At 36.0% G+C, this 15,000-nt stretch overlaps 1 protein-coding gene across 4 annotated transcripts in view; it reads left to right on the top strand.

The window, feature by feature from the left end:
• LOC144972455 (uncharacterized) overlaps positions 1 to 13,330 on the top strand; it is a 60,084-nt gene extending 46,754 nt beyond the window's left edge. For all 4 annotated transcript variants that reach the window (XM_078913643.1, XM_078913645.1, XM_078913644.1 and 1 more), the window contains 2 exons: positions 5,653 to 5,810; positions 10,505 to 13,330. In XM_078913643.1, coding sequence (XP_078769769.1) covers positions 5,653 to 5,810; positions 10,505 to 11,601 — 1,255 coding nt within the window. In that variant the 3' untranslated portion in view covers positions 11,602 to 13,330. The remainder of the gene's footprint in view (positions 1 to 5,652; positions 5,811 to 10,504) is intronic.
• The last annotated feature ends 1,670 nt before the right edge of the window (positions 13,331 to 15,000 follow it).

Below are 15,000 nucleotides of genomic sequence, written 5' to 3'. Positions count from 1 at the left end.
GTTTCATCATCATTGTCAATTCCGTTAACAACCACCTCACGTTTCTTGATAATGAATTATATACCCTACCTTGGAACAATATAATATAATACAGTGTTATTCCTAGGTCTATACCTACTGTATTTTGTCATAATTTGTCATGGCGATGGGGGGTTTCCATTCTGCGCCTTGCCTTCGTCGTTAGCGGATATTTCAAAGCAATCAGAGTTGTTTCGATTTTTTTTTCTTGGCCAAATTTTTAAATACTTGTTTTTCCAGCGTACATTAACTCTCGCTTTTTCTTTTTACATAAAAAAAAAGGGATACATCGACTGATGTAAAAGATAGAATTGATTTTTGTAAGTTTTTATTTTTTATTATTTTTTTTCAAGCTGTTTTTATTCATTTTTGTTTTACAGTACACAGCTTCTAGTAGTAGATTGGTATCACTTTGACCAGACTACTGAAACACATGGTATACAATTCTAAAAACACAGCATATGCAATGTTGACCAAATAACATATAGAAGAATACTGTGTTTTTTTTTTCTTGATTTTTTTAAAAAAATAGTTTTTTCTGTATTTTTTTAAAACGGCAGTATTGTACGAACTAATACTTAGATTAACTCGGCATTTTGACGAAATCATGTTGCTTTCTAAAATGACAATGTTGGCATTATTTCTTTTCAAACCCGACGGCAATCCAATCCAATCCAATCCAATCCAATCCAATCCAACCTAGTCCAATCCATGCCAATCCAATCCAATCCAATCCAATCCTATCCAATCCAATCCAATCCTATCCAATCCAATCCAATCCAATCCAATCCAACCTAGTCCAATCCATGCCAATCCAATCCAATCCAATCCTATCCAATCCAATCCTATCCAATCCAATCCAATCCAATCCTATCCAATCCAATCCAATCCAATCCAATCAAACCTAGTCCAATCCATGCCAATCCAATCCAATCCAATCCTATCCAATCCTATCCTATCCAATCCAATCCAATCCAATCCAATCCTATCCAATCCTATCCAATCCAATCCAATCCAATCCTATCCAATCCAATCCAATCCAATCCAATCCAATCCAATCCAATCCAATCCAACCTAGTCCAATCCATGCCAATCCAATCCAATCCAATCCTATCCAATCCAATCCAATCCAATCCAATCCTATCCAATCCTATCCAATCCAATCCAATCCAATCCAATCCAACCTAGTCCAATCCATGCCAATCCAATCCAATCCAATCCTATCCAATCCAATCCTATCCAATCCAATCCTATCCAATCCAATCCATGCCAATCCAATCCAATCCAATCCAATCCTATCCAATCCAATCCAATCCAATCCAATCCAATCCTATCCGACACGTGTGCAATATCAAACCTGCCTATTACTACGAAAAATTCGTAAAATTACGAAATTTCGGCTCCAATTTCAAAACTTCAAGCGCATCTCTAGTCATTGAAACATCTTGGAAATTAGAGTTGATGCCAAATGCATGATTTTGAGATTTTAAAAAAAAGTTATTTAATCAATGTGAAATAAATTAATGATCTATAAGTTAACTATAGATAGAACGAAGTTGACGTCACTCAGGTCTTTGTTATTGCTTTTTGCCATCCACGTTTATGTGTAATTCTCACTTAAATGTATTATCCAAACTATAAGCATTGACGTTACACATAGTTTTGGACGTTGGTCCGTTATACTCGTACTTCCAGATGCAATGTTTGTGAAATTCTTAGCCAAGCGCATACTAATCTCTTACTATTATTTTTATCTCCTAAAAATTACGATTTTTTGAATTTTCAAATAAGCAGGCCTGCAATGTTTTTTTGTTTTTCTTTTTTTTTTTACCTACACCCTGACTGGCGACTGACCTTGTGTGTCGCCCTTCCCTCACTGGTAGCTGTATCTGTCTAGTAATCTAACTGTCTAGCTGTCAGCTCATTGAACGCTTGATGATGACAGGTTCACTCCACACTGGCGCATCGAGTAAACAGCTAAAGCGTGCTTGTTTTTATTCTGCTCTCGTGCATAACGCGTTGCATACTAGAACAATAAATGATATATGATGATATATTATGATCGCATGAACACTTGAGCTCAGGTTCAATCAATCTAATCTGGCGCTTGGAGTTATAATTATATCGTGCTTATTTTTATTCTATATAATTCGTGTGGTTTGTTGTAAGTTATAGTAAGGAATATTGTGTGTTAGCTCGAACACTTGATCACAGCTACAATCCGCTTCGGAGCATGGAGTAATTACATCGTGTGGATTGTTTTTCCAATATATTTTTTTTTATCTCATGCGGTATGTATATATATATATATATATATATATATATATATATATATATTATATATATATATATATATATATATATATATATATAAATTAGAGGACATTGACTGTCGTTGTAATAGCATTGATTACTGAGAATGGGTGTGCTGGGTGATTATCTCTTTCAGTTTTATGGTTTAACCACTGCTACCACCACCACTGCCACCACCACCACCACCACCACTACGATATATCACAATCACAACGCCATCACCAATCACAACACTACCACATCATCATTACAATCACCACTCATCATTCATTCATCACACCACCACCACTCATCATCACCACATCACCACCACACCTCATCACAACCAACCACACCAATCACCACCACCACCACTCATCATCACCACGACACAACCACCACCACCATCACCACCACCACCACCCATCACCACACCATCATCTCACACCCATCTACACACCAACCACACCCCCCCCCCCCCCCCCCCCCCGTCATTGTCATCATCGCCATCACCACCACCACCATCATCATCATTATCACCAATGAATACAACACCCCTCCCCCCGTCATCGTCATCATCATCACCACCATCACCATCATCATCATCATCAAAATTTAGTCCCATGTTAGAAGACAGAGACTTGATTGATCGAGTCGACAGCTCTTTGCTATGTCTACGTTAAAACACTGTAGGATAATCATTCCCTATTACCGTCGTGTTAACTTTGGCCAAACCTAAAGTCAACCAGCTACCCATTCACCGATTGATAATGAGATAAAGAATAAATATTTCAATTTACACTAATTTTGCTACAGTAGGTAGAGCACTCACCCCAAAAACAAAGGGGCTGTTATCGATCCCGGGTGCAGTAAAGTTTTATTTTCCTGTCCGACACTCTCCTTGTCCATCCAGCAGTAATTGGGTAGCTGGGCTAATTAGATCTGACGGAAAGTACTTTGCGATGGATTAGCCAGCGTGACAAAAAATAATTCATTTTTTTATAGTCCGTTAACACTACTTAAGCCGGGATAAACTCCGGCTGCATTTGTCTGGTCGGGAATGGGCTTGTGTATATAAGACTATTGTTGTTATTTTATTTTATTATTTTATTTTTTTTTTTTTTTTTTGTATTTTATTTTTTATTATTTTTATTATTATTATTATTATTATTATTATTATTATTATTATTATTATTATTATTATTATTATTATTATTTTATTATTATTATTATTAGTTTTTTTATTTTTTTTATTTTTTTTATTATTATTTATTATTTTATTATTATTATTATTATTATTATTATTATTATTATTATTATTATTATTATTATTATTATTATTATTACTATTTTTATCATTATTGACAGGGTATCAAACTCCTGTCAGTCGGGTTAATAAGCGTGCTGACTATCTATTACGCCACCCCTGCCAACTGTGCAATGATATTGCATAAATTAAACAACTTCCATCTCTCATTGCCTGTACCGCCGTTATGACGTGGGTTTCTCATGAATATGCAAATATCCTTCGACAATAATAATTAATGCCCGTTATAGCTGTCAACGTTTATTCGATATATAGAGCAATGCTACTTGAGTAAGGTTGGCTCTTTATCTTCGTAGAGAGGGGGGGGGGTGGAGAGAGAAGAGAGAGAGAGAGAGAGAGAAGAGAGAGAGAGAGAGAGAAGAGAGAGATAGAGAGGAGAGGAGAAGGGGAGGAGGAGAGAGAGGGAGAGGGCGGAGTGAGTGGAGTAGAAGGAGAGAGGAAAGAGAGAGAGGAGAGAGAGAGAGAGAGAGAGAGAGAGAGAGAGAGAGAGAGAGAGAGAGAGAGAGATTTTGATGTTCAAGACACTGAAATAGAATGCAAGGAACAACAGAAATAAACAGCTAAGTTTAAACAACGTAAACAGACGGTAGGGCGTTTTAATAACATTACATGTGAATTGAAAGGCTTTTACGATGTGACCGAAGTCTAAGTCAGTGTGATAAAGTGTCCTTCAGAAGCATTGTATGACCGGAGTTTATCTTTATACGTAAACGAAATAGCGTTGTTGTATCTATTATACAGTTTGAAAAGTATTTCAAAATCGAGAGATACCCACATTCCTAAATCACAAAATCTCATCACCATTTAAGAGGCACACACAGATATAACTAAAACACCCAAATTAATTTTTTGCATTAAACTTTTTAGAGCAATTTATAAATGTCACACCGACCCAAACTCAACTAGTTTAAAACTAATTAAACATAGAAAATCATATATAATTCTGTGAAAATAACTAATACAAAGTAGTGAATTAACAAACCCAATAACCAATCAAATTAAAAAAAAAATTTACGTACTTAGTGACTAAAGTGATAAGGAGAATAAATTTTTTCTTTAACAACAACCACTCAATGACAGTTTCCAACTACTTATATTAAAAAAAACCCCATAAAATATAATAATATTGATAATAATTAATAATAAAATAATAAATAATAATATAAATATATAATAACGTAAACATTATAATAATAATAATAATAATAATAATAATAATATAATAATAATAATAATAATAATAATAATAATAATAATAATAATAATAATAATAATAATAATAATCTTATTGCATCCCAAAAAGGATTTTTTTTTGTACAGACGTGTTATATTTTACACAATAAGATAAAAATATAATGGAAATAGGATGTAGGTATATAAATATAGAAAAATAATAAACCGCCCCGTCATGATACCGTATTTAGACGGCGGGTCTCAGTTGTATTTTACATAACAAGAAATGAAGTGAGTAGAAAAGTGCCAGACGACAATGGAGACTAAGGACATTGGTCTTCCAAGAAGGTCTATCTCAATTTATCAAATTAATATATAAAGTGTCGCTATTGGTTCTTGGTTGTATTTTTTTTTTACATTTTTGTGCATTTGCATATATATATATATATATATATATATATATATATATATTATATATATATATATATATATATTATATATGTGATAGATTGTCAATTTTGTGTTTATACATTTTATGCATACCACGTCTGTAAACGAATTTCCATATTTTTTTTTTGATGAATAAAGTATATTATTATTATTATTATTTTATTATTATATTATTATTATTATTATATTATTATTATTATTATTATTATTATTATTATTATTATTATTATTATTATTATTTTATTATTATTATTTATTATTATTATTATTATTATTATTATTATTATATTATTATTATTATTATTTATTATTATTATTATTATTGCGGCTATAAACGCAGATTCACCCATTTCTATTAAATTTCTTTTTTTTTTCTCTCTCAATTTTCTCAGGGCGTGCCGTATGGGGGCCGAGGGGTCTCGTAACGGCAACTACGGCCTAATGGCTGCCAGCTCGGTGGTGGCCAATCTCAACAAGCAGGTGGTGGGGGCTCGTCCTTGGTCACTTCTCCACCAGTGCTCTATGGATCAATGGGTGGCCGGACACGGAGGTAAGTTGGAGCAATGCATGTACGAATGGTGTTGATATTGACTTGGCGTGATCCCATCTCTAGAGCATTTATACAGGGCAATGTCCACTAAACGTGGTCAAAGCGCGAAAAGAATCCATAGCGAGCAGCAACACTTAACATGTAGGACAAGAGATGACGCCTGTTAGGCGATATTACTATTCTTTTTCCGACAGGGACAACAACGCTGTTTTACACCCGAGTACGATGAGAGAATATGAGTAAAGACTCTTTCAAAAGACTCAACTATGTACCTTCAGGTCCGAATGCGAGTGTCATACCACTAGACCCCACGGCCGCCCTCCTCGGAGAATAGGGCCGTGAACGCATTTTCTCCAGGCTGTCCTGTCGTCTGCAGCAGTAAAGGCCTCCCTCCAGGATGTAAACTTTTCACAGAGATGCCAGCTGTCCTGATAAAGTCGGTTTGGCGATTTGAGAAAAAAAATTAATTTATTTTTTTAATGGACTGTTTATGTGTATCAAATGACCCTTGCATGTCCCAGAGATTATGTTTTTTTGAATAGCAAATGAGAACAAGGAACTTACTTACTTACTTATCCGAACCAGCGACCACCTGAGCAGCTCTAGCCCTTCGGTCTTGTGCCATGACGTCGAAGTTGTAGTTGTTCCAGGTGACTGTACAGTGTGTTACTGATGCCTGGATTTGGTGGGAGGAATGTGCATCTCAGGTCTTCAGATGTTGACATTCAAGCAAGTGGTGTGTTACTGTTTCATTGGGGTGTTGACATAACGGGCAGGAAGGGAACTATCTTTTTTTAAATTTTTGCTTAAATGGCTGTTGAGCGGTATGTAATGTGTTCTTGAAAGATGATGTTTTGCTGGTGTCTTCTGAGCTTATTTAGGCTATTAGAGAGAACAAGGAACAGAAAAAGCTCTAAATCTAGATTATATTCTATAATAGTCTCAACATATTAATGATCTGGGTCATTACAGTATTCTGCCTTAGGGTGTCCCGTTTTAGCTCTTTGAAAAGTTGGTCGCTATGTTCTCATTACTGTCCTCCTCCATGTTTCTCGTGGTCTTCCTCTCTCCCAATAGGGTTCAACAGTCGTGACGACACTTCCCTCGTAATGACGCATAGTAACTGGTTCTAAACTATCAGAACAATGGCGGACGCCATTATCTCTATCATCGTCCTTATGAAATACTACTCCGACGAGCATAAAAGTGTATCCAGAGGAGAAAAACATAAATCTTATCGTGTTTTAACTTTTATACATTCTGATCACATGACATGTGAAAAAGTTCTAGCCAGCATGAATAATAAAAAGTACCGAATTTCTTTGTTTAGAACCAAGCTGCTGGTTGCTGGGCGGACGTGACATCAGACTATTGAATCCTATTGCTGTACTGTCAGGTGTACATATTAGTGCTACCCGTGGGATGATGTTGTTTGGCATTCTTTACACACGTCCTATTCATCTCCATCTTCTGAGCGCCTACATTTTACTTACAGGAAGAGTATTTACTTTATTCCTGATTCCCAACACCTTCTTCATTGGCCAAAAATCGATATTGTTGAAAGTCATTTTTTATTTCTTATTTGACTTCGGACAAGTGGCAGGAATGCCCCTTTTTCCGGGTAAGCCGGAAAACCGACTTTTTGGAATCTTCCGGCTTTCAGGGCTTTTAGTTTTTTTGTCTTTTCTTTTTTTTTTTTTTTTTGTTTATGCCAGAGACTTGAATTATGTTTTATTTTTTGTTTTTTGTTTGTTTGTTTTTGTGTGTGTGTGTTTTTTTTTTTTTGGTGTTTAAAAAAACCCCATTAAACTTCCAAACGACCATCTATTAACCCTTTTCATGTAGGCGGTGTAAGATTTTGCAATAACCTGACGTCATATTTTGACGTTATCGCTAAAAGAGTAGTAGTGGTGTTCTTTGATGTAGGTTTAGCGCCTTCGACGTCTCGGGTTTAGGAGTGTTTGACAAGTTGAGAGTTGTCTTTTTTTCATCGATTGAGTTGCAGTTGAAAAAAATTATTGGCTTAAATGATATAAATGACTTCTTTCTTTTAAAATTGTTTTTTGTTGTTGTTGCTGTTCTTGTTTTTTTTTTTTTTTTTTTTGTGTGCTTTCTTTTGTGTCTTGTTTATGTTTTTTTTTTCTTTCGGTTACGATTTGTTTTTAGAGCTTTGGCAGATCTATTCTTAGAGGATTTTAAAACTTTGACAAGTGTTGATTCATATAAACATGTAACTTGATTGATAGCATTTAAAAAAAACTTGTTTCTTTTTTTTTTCTTTTTTTCTTCAATATATAATAAAGTCAAGAAGATGGGAGAAAGTTGAGGTATTTGCGTGTGTGTGTGTGTTTGTGTGTGTGTGTGTGTGTGTGTGTGTGTGTGTGTACCTGCGTGTGTGAAATTAAGCTTAAAATCGATTCCTGTTACAATTTCGCAAGAACACAAACACACACACACACACACACACACACACACACACACACACACACAAAAGGAAAAAAAAAACCAATGGGAAAAGGAAGAGATTGAAAATAAAAGGATGTACTGTGACATTTTAATACTGGTCATGAATGCGTTGTCTATTAGTAATGTTTTTCTTTCCATTCATTCGTCGTTGCTGTGTGTTGCGTTTAGATATAATGGCTCATCAATAGATGGATTATATATATATATATATATATATATATATATATTATATATATTATATATATCAGAGAGTGTAATGCGTTTCCATTGATTTATGGCCGACACCATGAGAATGAGTCATACCCCTATAATCATAAATTGTTATCCTACTTAAGGTCAAAACTCAATTTTGCTAAAAAAGCAACAAAAAAAAAAACAAAAAAAAAAAAAAAGAAAGAAAAAAAAACCAAAGTGATTTTATTAATTCAGAAATAAAACGTATAGATAGAACGAAGATGACGTCAATCAAGTCTTTGTTATTTTTTTTGCCATCCACGTTTATGAGTAGTTCTCACTAAACTGTATGAACCAGACTATAAAAGTTCATGGTTACACATAGTTTTGTGTGTTGGTCCGTTATACTTCCGGATGGCAATGTTATGAGCTTCTTAGCCAAGCGCATACTATCTATAGATAGAATGAAGTTGACGTCACTCAGGTCTTTGTTATTGTTTTTTAGCCATCCGTGTTTATGAGTAATTCTCACTAAACTGTATTATTAACCAGACTATAAAAGTTCATTGTTACATATAGTTGGTGTTGGTCCGTTGTACAAGCGAATACTATCAATAGATAGTATGCGCTTGGCTAAGAAGCTCAGAACATTGCCATCCGGAAATACAAAGGACCTACACACATATTTTTGAACGTTTATAGTCTGGTTAATACAGTTAAGTGAGAATTACTCATAAACGCGGATGGCAAAAAGCAATAACAAAGACTTGAGCGACGTCAACTTCATACTATCTATAGTCACCCATTTGGCATTATAAAAACAATAACAATGATCAGGTTATTGCTTATAGAAAGTATGAAGTTGACGTCACTCAAGTCTTTGTTTTTGCTTTTTGCCATCCGTGTTTATAATTCTCACTAAACTGTATTAACCAGACAATAAACGTTCAATGTTACACATAGTTTTGTGTGTTGGTCCGTTATATTTCCGGATGGCACTGTTGTGGACTTCTTAGCCAAGCGCATACTATCTATAAGCAACCAATTACGTTTGTCCGAACACGTGTGAAGGTGTGTCACAAATTCCATGTTTTGATTGGTCAAAAATATACCTGTTAATTGCCACTCGTCGCAGTATTTGGCAGCAAATTCCACTTTTCCACAATTGTAAATGAATTAAACATCCTTATGTTGTTCTTAACGAATTTGTTTGTAGTACATGGCAGGTTGGATTATTGTATACCTGATCTCTTCTACATGACAAGCACCTGGTTAGTTTTACAAGAGCGATTTGGCAATGAATGCTCAATAAAATTCTTTCTTCTTCTTTTTCATCATCATCATCATCGTCTTCTTCTTCTTCTTCTTCTTCTTCTTCTTCTTCTTCTTCTTCTTCTTCTTCTTCTTCTTCTTCTTCTTCTTCTTCTTCTTCTTCTTCTTCTTCTTCTTCTGTCGTCTGATAATTTTTATATATACAATAGTTATTTTTCACATCTGTTCAAAGTCATCAAATTTGGGTCCACAAAAATTCGTTCACGATTCAAGCTGTATATTTTTTCATCATCTTTGCTGTCTTTCCAGAACGCAGTCCGGATCTTGAATCTTTGTTTTCTTTATATTAAGCAGGAGATCGCTCTTGTCCTATTTTGTTGACTGATTGGATTTGGGTTTCTTTTTCTTAATCAGCTGGGGTTGAGGATGTAGTGGTTGTGGTGGTGTTGATGATGATGATGATGATGATGATGATGATGAGGGATGGTGTGGGTTGATGAGGATGATGGTGGATGAGTGGTGAGTGATGATGATGATGATGGTGGTGGGTGATGTGATGATGATGATGATGATGATGATGATGATGATGATGATGATGAAATGATGGTAAAGAAGAAGAAGAAGAAGAAGAAGAAGAAGAAGAAGAAGAAGAAGAAGAAGAAGAAGAAGAAGAAGAAGAAGAAGAAGAAGAAGAAGAAGAAGAAGAAGAAGAAGTTGTTGCTAAATATTATTATCTTTCACGCTCGCCTTCCCTTATTTCCTTCCTTTTGCCCATTCCACAGCGGCGGCAGCGTTCTCTGAAACAACCATGATGTGCAACGGTCAAATTTTTAAAGACTGCAGTCCAGCGTTCTGTATCAATCGGCAAGGGATCCTGAACGTGAACAAATCGCAGTCCCTCTTCAGTTTCCGGCGGAAAAGCAAGTTCACAAAAATGGCGGAACATTTCGAATACAACCACATCCCTGCTCACCTGTCATCCATTCAGAACTTTCACGTCCAGGGCGTACTGTGTTGTCACAGCCAAACCGTCGTGTTACACCTGGTAAGAAACCTTATGACTCAGTTTGGCCTCATCGACCTCAAGGCCAACAAATTCCTGGGAGTCTTCGGCAACCAGAGGGTCGAATTCGTCAACGAAGCTCTACGAGGGGAAATTTCCCCGGACGGAACACACGTGCTTATCAAACTTCCCGCAACCCGCCCGGATTTCAGCGGGTTCATCTTTCAACTCTACAAGCTCGCCACCCGTCAGCTCGTCGCCGAGACGAATCTTGCTTACAATCATTCCCTCTTTGTCTTCGACCCTCGTTTTTGCACGTCCCGCGTCGCGGTGACCGGTTTCCTTCCCAACGAAGACAACAGCCTCAGTCTGGTGCACACGGCGTCCTGGGACGTCCTCACCACCAACACGCGGGTGGATGACTTCAACTCCAGCCTTAACCCGAACCTCAAGGATATTCGGTACTCCCGCGACGGGCACTTGATATTTGCGGTCACGGTCACTAGCGGGTGCCACTGCAAGGAGAAGAAAGCGAGGCGTTTCCAACCCATCGACGTCAGCATCTACGTTCTGGACGGAGACTCCGCCCACACTTTGCACTGCGTCCAGTATCACCGCTACGCTTGCGGTCTTCACTCTTGCATGGTCAACTACATGCCCGTTCTCTCCGACTGCGGCAGTCGGATGGCCATCGTCCTCAACGATCTGGAAACCCCGATCGACCACGTCCAGATATACAAACTTCCAATCCGCGGAGACCTCCAAAACCGGTGTCGTATTAGAATTTTGCACTCGTTTCCCCCGGATAAAATCAAACATCTGCCACTGCCACGTCGGCTCATAAAATACTTACGGTTCCAGCCAGACTATCTGTAACTGTTTTTTTAGAAGAACAATTTCGGGACTGGACGTGAATTGTCATCATATTTGATGGTCGCAATAGAGATTAAAAGAATATGAATATGAAGCACGTTCATCAAAATATCAACGGTGTATTTACAGATCAGATATTATCGTACATTGACGTTTTGATGTTTACGAGAATTAAACCGATGATAATATTGTTGATTTTAAGAGAGAGCATTGTACGCGCCAATCGGAAAATGAGTGATGATATTACAGCAATATATTGATGAGTTAATTTTGTGATTGATCGAGTATCATTTGTCTGGCCATATTATATTGAAATATGTTTTTGAAAATGCTCAAGCTATATTGATTGAAAGCACATGTATTGTACATCGATACATTAAGGCCCATATTATCGTTCATGAAACACACCATGCACTACTCTTAACTTTTGCCTGTGTAGGAGTTGTCAGATTGTTAAAATAGACCTGCCTACTGCTACGAAAATTTCGTAGAATTACGAAAATTGGGCTCAAACTCCGGAATTTCGTGAGCATTTATAAGTCGTTAAAACTTATTGAAAATGAAAGTTGATACCAGACTACATAGTTTTAAGGATTTATAAGGGTTATTTATTCATTGTGAAGGTAAATTGTTGATCTATAAAGTTGACCACAGCCACTACTATTTACATCTCCTAAAAACTACGAATTTTAAAACTAGGCAGGTCTGGTTTGAATGACGTTCTGTGTATACCACGTGGTCACAAAATCCCCACCATTTTAACTTGTTTGCAGTACACTGGAATAAAACCCCAATTTAAAATTTTGGCCAGAAACTCGTCTTTCGAATATCGATATATTAAATCGACCCACATCTTGACAAAACTCATTTTTGCTAAGATGAGTGTCATCGATTTTTTTGTTTGTCGAAGATGAGAGTCATTTAAATCGATCAATATCTGAAGGACGAGTTTTCTGGCCAAATTTTTTAATACATGTTTTCCCAGAGTACGGCAGTTAACTTGTTTTTATGGGCGAAACGTGTCGTCACATTATAAATCGATATTTTGATGGTCAAAAATCGTGACAGACGGATGGTTATATTACGTACGAAATCGATATTGATAATATACGTCGATTTGATTGTTGTCTATATCATTATAATGGTAATTAATATCGATGTCAACGGTAATGGTAATACATAATACAGACGAATATTGGTACAGGCTTATATTAACGAGCTTGTATTGTGATAACGGTGTGGTTGTAATCAATATATTTAAAGATTTATCGACATTGCAAAGTATTGAATTGGTGCTGTAACTAATATAATGGCTGTGAAATATTTTTAATTTTTTTTTGTATTGTTGTTTTATTTTTTTTTTTACTTAATCCTCTCGCTTGGCCAGTGATTAGAACGGGAAGCATCGATTTGCCACATCGATTTACGGCCGTTTATAGAATCGATGGAGACAAATTTATGGGTTCAACCCAGTAAGACATTTTAAAGTGGATAAGGCCTGGGGATGGGGGGGGGGGGGGGGGGGGGGGGTTCCTATAAATAGTATAAATTCAAATCGGTTGACATCAATGATATAAAGTAAGTGGTGATTTGGGAGTGGGACACACTTTTTATTATTAACTCCCTCCTTACCGACCAATTCCGGATTTTCCCAAAATGCCATACCGACCCACATAACAGTAACTCACTCATTCCTAGAGATTGTTGCTACTTTTCATAATTGGAATAAAAATGAATTAAAATGAGCATGTACATAGGTAGTTTTATTCAACAACCGCTAAGATGCAAAAACTAAAAGCATTAGCTTTGATACTCCGCCTATATTTTGTCTCTGAAAATTGTAATAAATAGGCATGGGGTAAAAGTAACTCGGATAACTACGGATATAGTCGGTGTTAGGTTTGAGTGAGTTAAAATAGATTTTTAAAACTCGTATTCAAAAGGAATAAAAGCTTACTTTACATAATGTTGTTTAGCTATACAAGATATGCAGACCATCGTTAAATTCTATAACAAAAGCAATAATATTTTTTTCAATTTTGTGATGTACAAAAAAAAAAATATCTGAATGAGAATAATGTTGGTTGCATCGTAACGAATGTGACGATTTTCCCATAGTTAGTAAGGAGAGGGTTAAACAGTTTTCTACCCCCAAAATGGTTGGCAAGAGATAGAAGCACAGTAAAACACATTTAAAACGAAAACTTGAAACAAAGTGATAGAAGTAATGAACGCATATATTTCCGCCTCACCCCTCCCCCAGCTCCCTCCTGAAATAAAAAGCTACTGATATGAAGAAGGATTGTTTTTTTTTTTTCTGCCTGCTATTTCCTTTATTAACGTTCTATACTTTATCTGAAATACTCAAAGGCTTTCATTGCCTATAGATAAGTGCGTATTTGATATATACACTTATTAATTAATAGATAAATGAAGAATTGAATAGATGAATAAATATATTAATAGTGTAATAATATATAGATAGATAGAAAAATAATGAATAAATATACAGACAGTTAGATAGATGTAGGTAGATGGATGGATGGATGGGTCGATCGGATCGATAAATGGATAGATTTATAGATAGGTAGATAGAATAAATTGTCTCTCGAAAGTGGAATGCCGAACATTTCACCATAGATTTGAATGGCCAAAAGGCATTTGTTCCATGTTTTAGTTTGATAGGAACAATTGAGGAAATGACGTAATCGCATGGCTGTGTGTAGTTCACGATTTTATCTGTCTTTCTTCTTTTTGTTGTTGTTTTTTTTTGTTGTTGTTGTTTGTTTGTTTTTTGTTTCTCCGGATACATCGGGTTAATAACAGTGACATGAGGCGTGGCGTGTATGCCAACCCCTGACCTTTTTGGTATGCCGGATGTTTTTTAAAGGACAAAAGCCAATTTGAAATTTAATCGATGTCAAAGTTCATATTAAGGGAGTTTTGCCAGCGGCTCGGCTCTAATGGAGACTTGAATTCTCTGCCAAAACACCATCCTCCCCTTCTCCCACCCTCGGGCCTAAATACACTGTTGATTTAAATATGTCGATGCGATGTTAAGCTGCTAGAAGTTGTGGACTGTAAAAAGTAATAAACAAAGATGAATATAACAGCTTCAAAAAAGAACAAAATACCAAACACGGAACGTTTCGGGCTCAAAATCATTCTTCAGCCACCAACAAGAAAAAACAAACAATAAAGACATTAATACATTACTACAATTATCTCTGTCGTCTATCGAGAAAAAAGAAAGAGAGAGAGAGAGAGAGAGAGAGAGAGAGAGAGAGAGAGAGAGAGAGAGAGAGAGAGAGAGAGAGAGAAGAGTCAACATAAAATTTAAAAAGGTGGCAACGCTATTCATGATTCCTATACTTTTGTATAAATTTTAATTCAATTCCAGCC

The sequence above is a fragment of the Berghia stephanieae genome, chromosome 5 (genome assembly GCF_034508935.2).
Source record: "Berghia stephanieae isolate SIO BIC M18660-M18661 chromosome 5, UCSD_Bste_1.3, whole genome shotgun sequence".
In the NCBI taxonomy this organism is placed as follows: domain Eukaryota; kingdom Metazoa; phylum Mollusca; class Gastropoda; order Nudibranchia; family Aeolidiidae; genus Berghia; species Berghia stephanieae.
The sequence above is the reverse complement of the archived record's forward strand: the minus strand, read 5'-3'. Positions and strand labels throughout refer to the sequence as shown.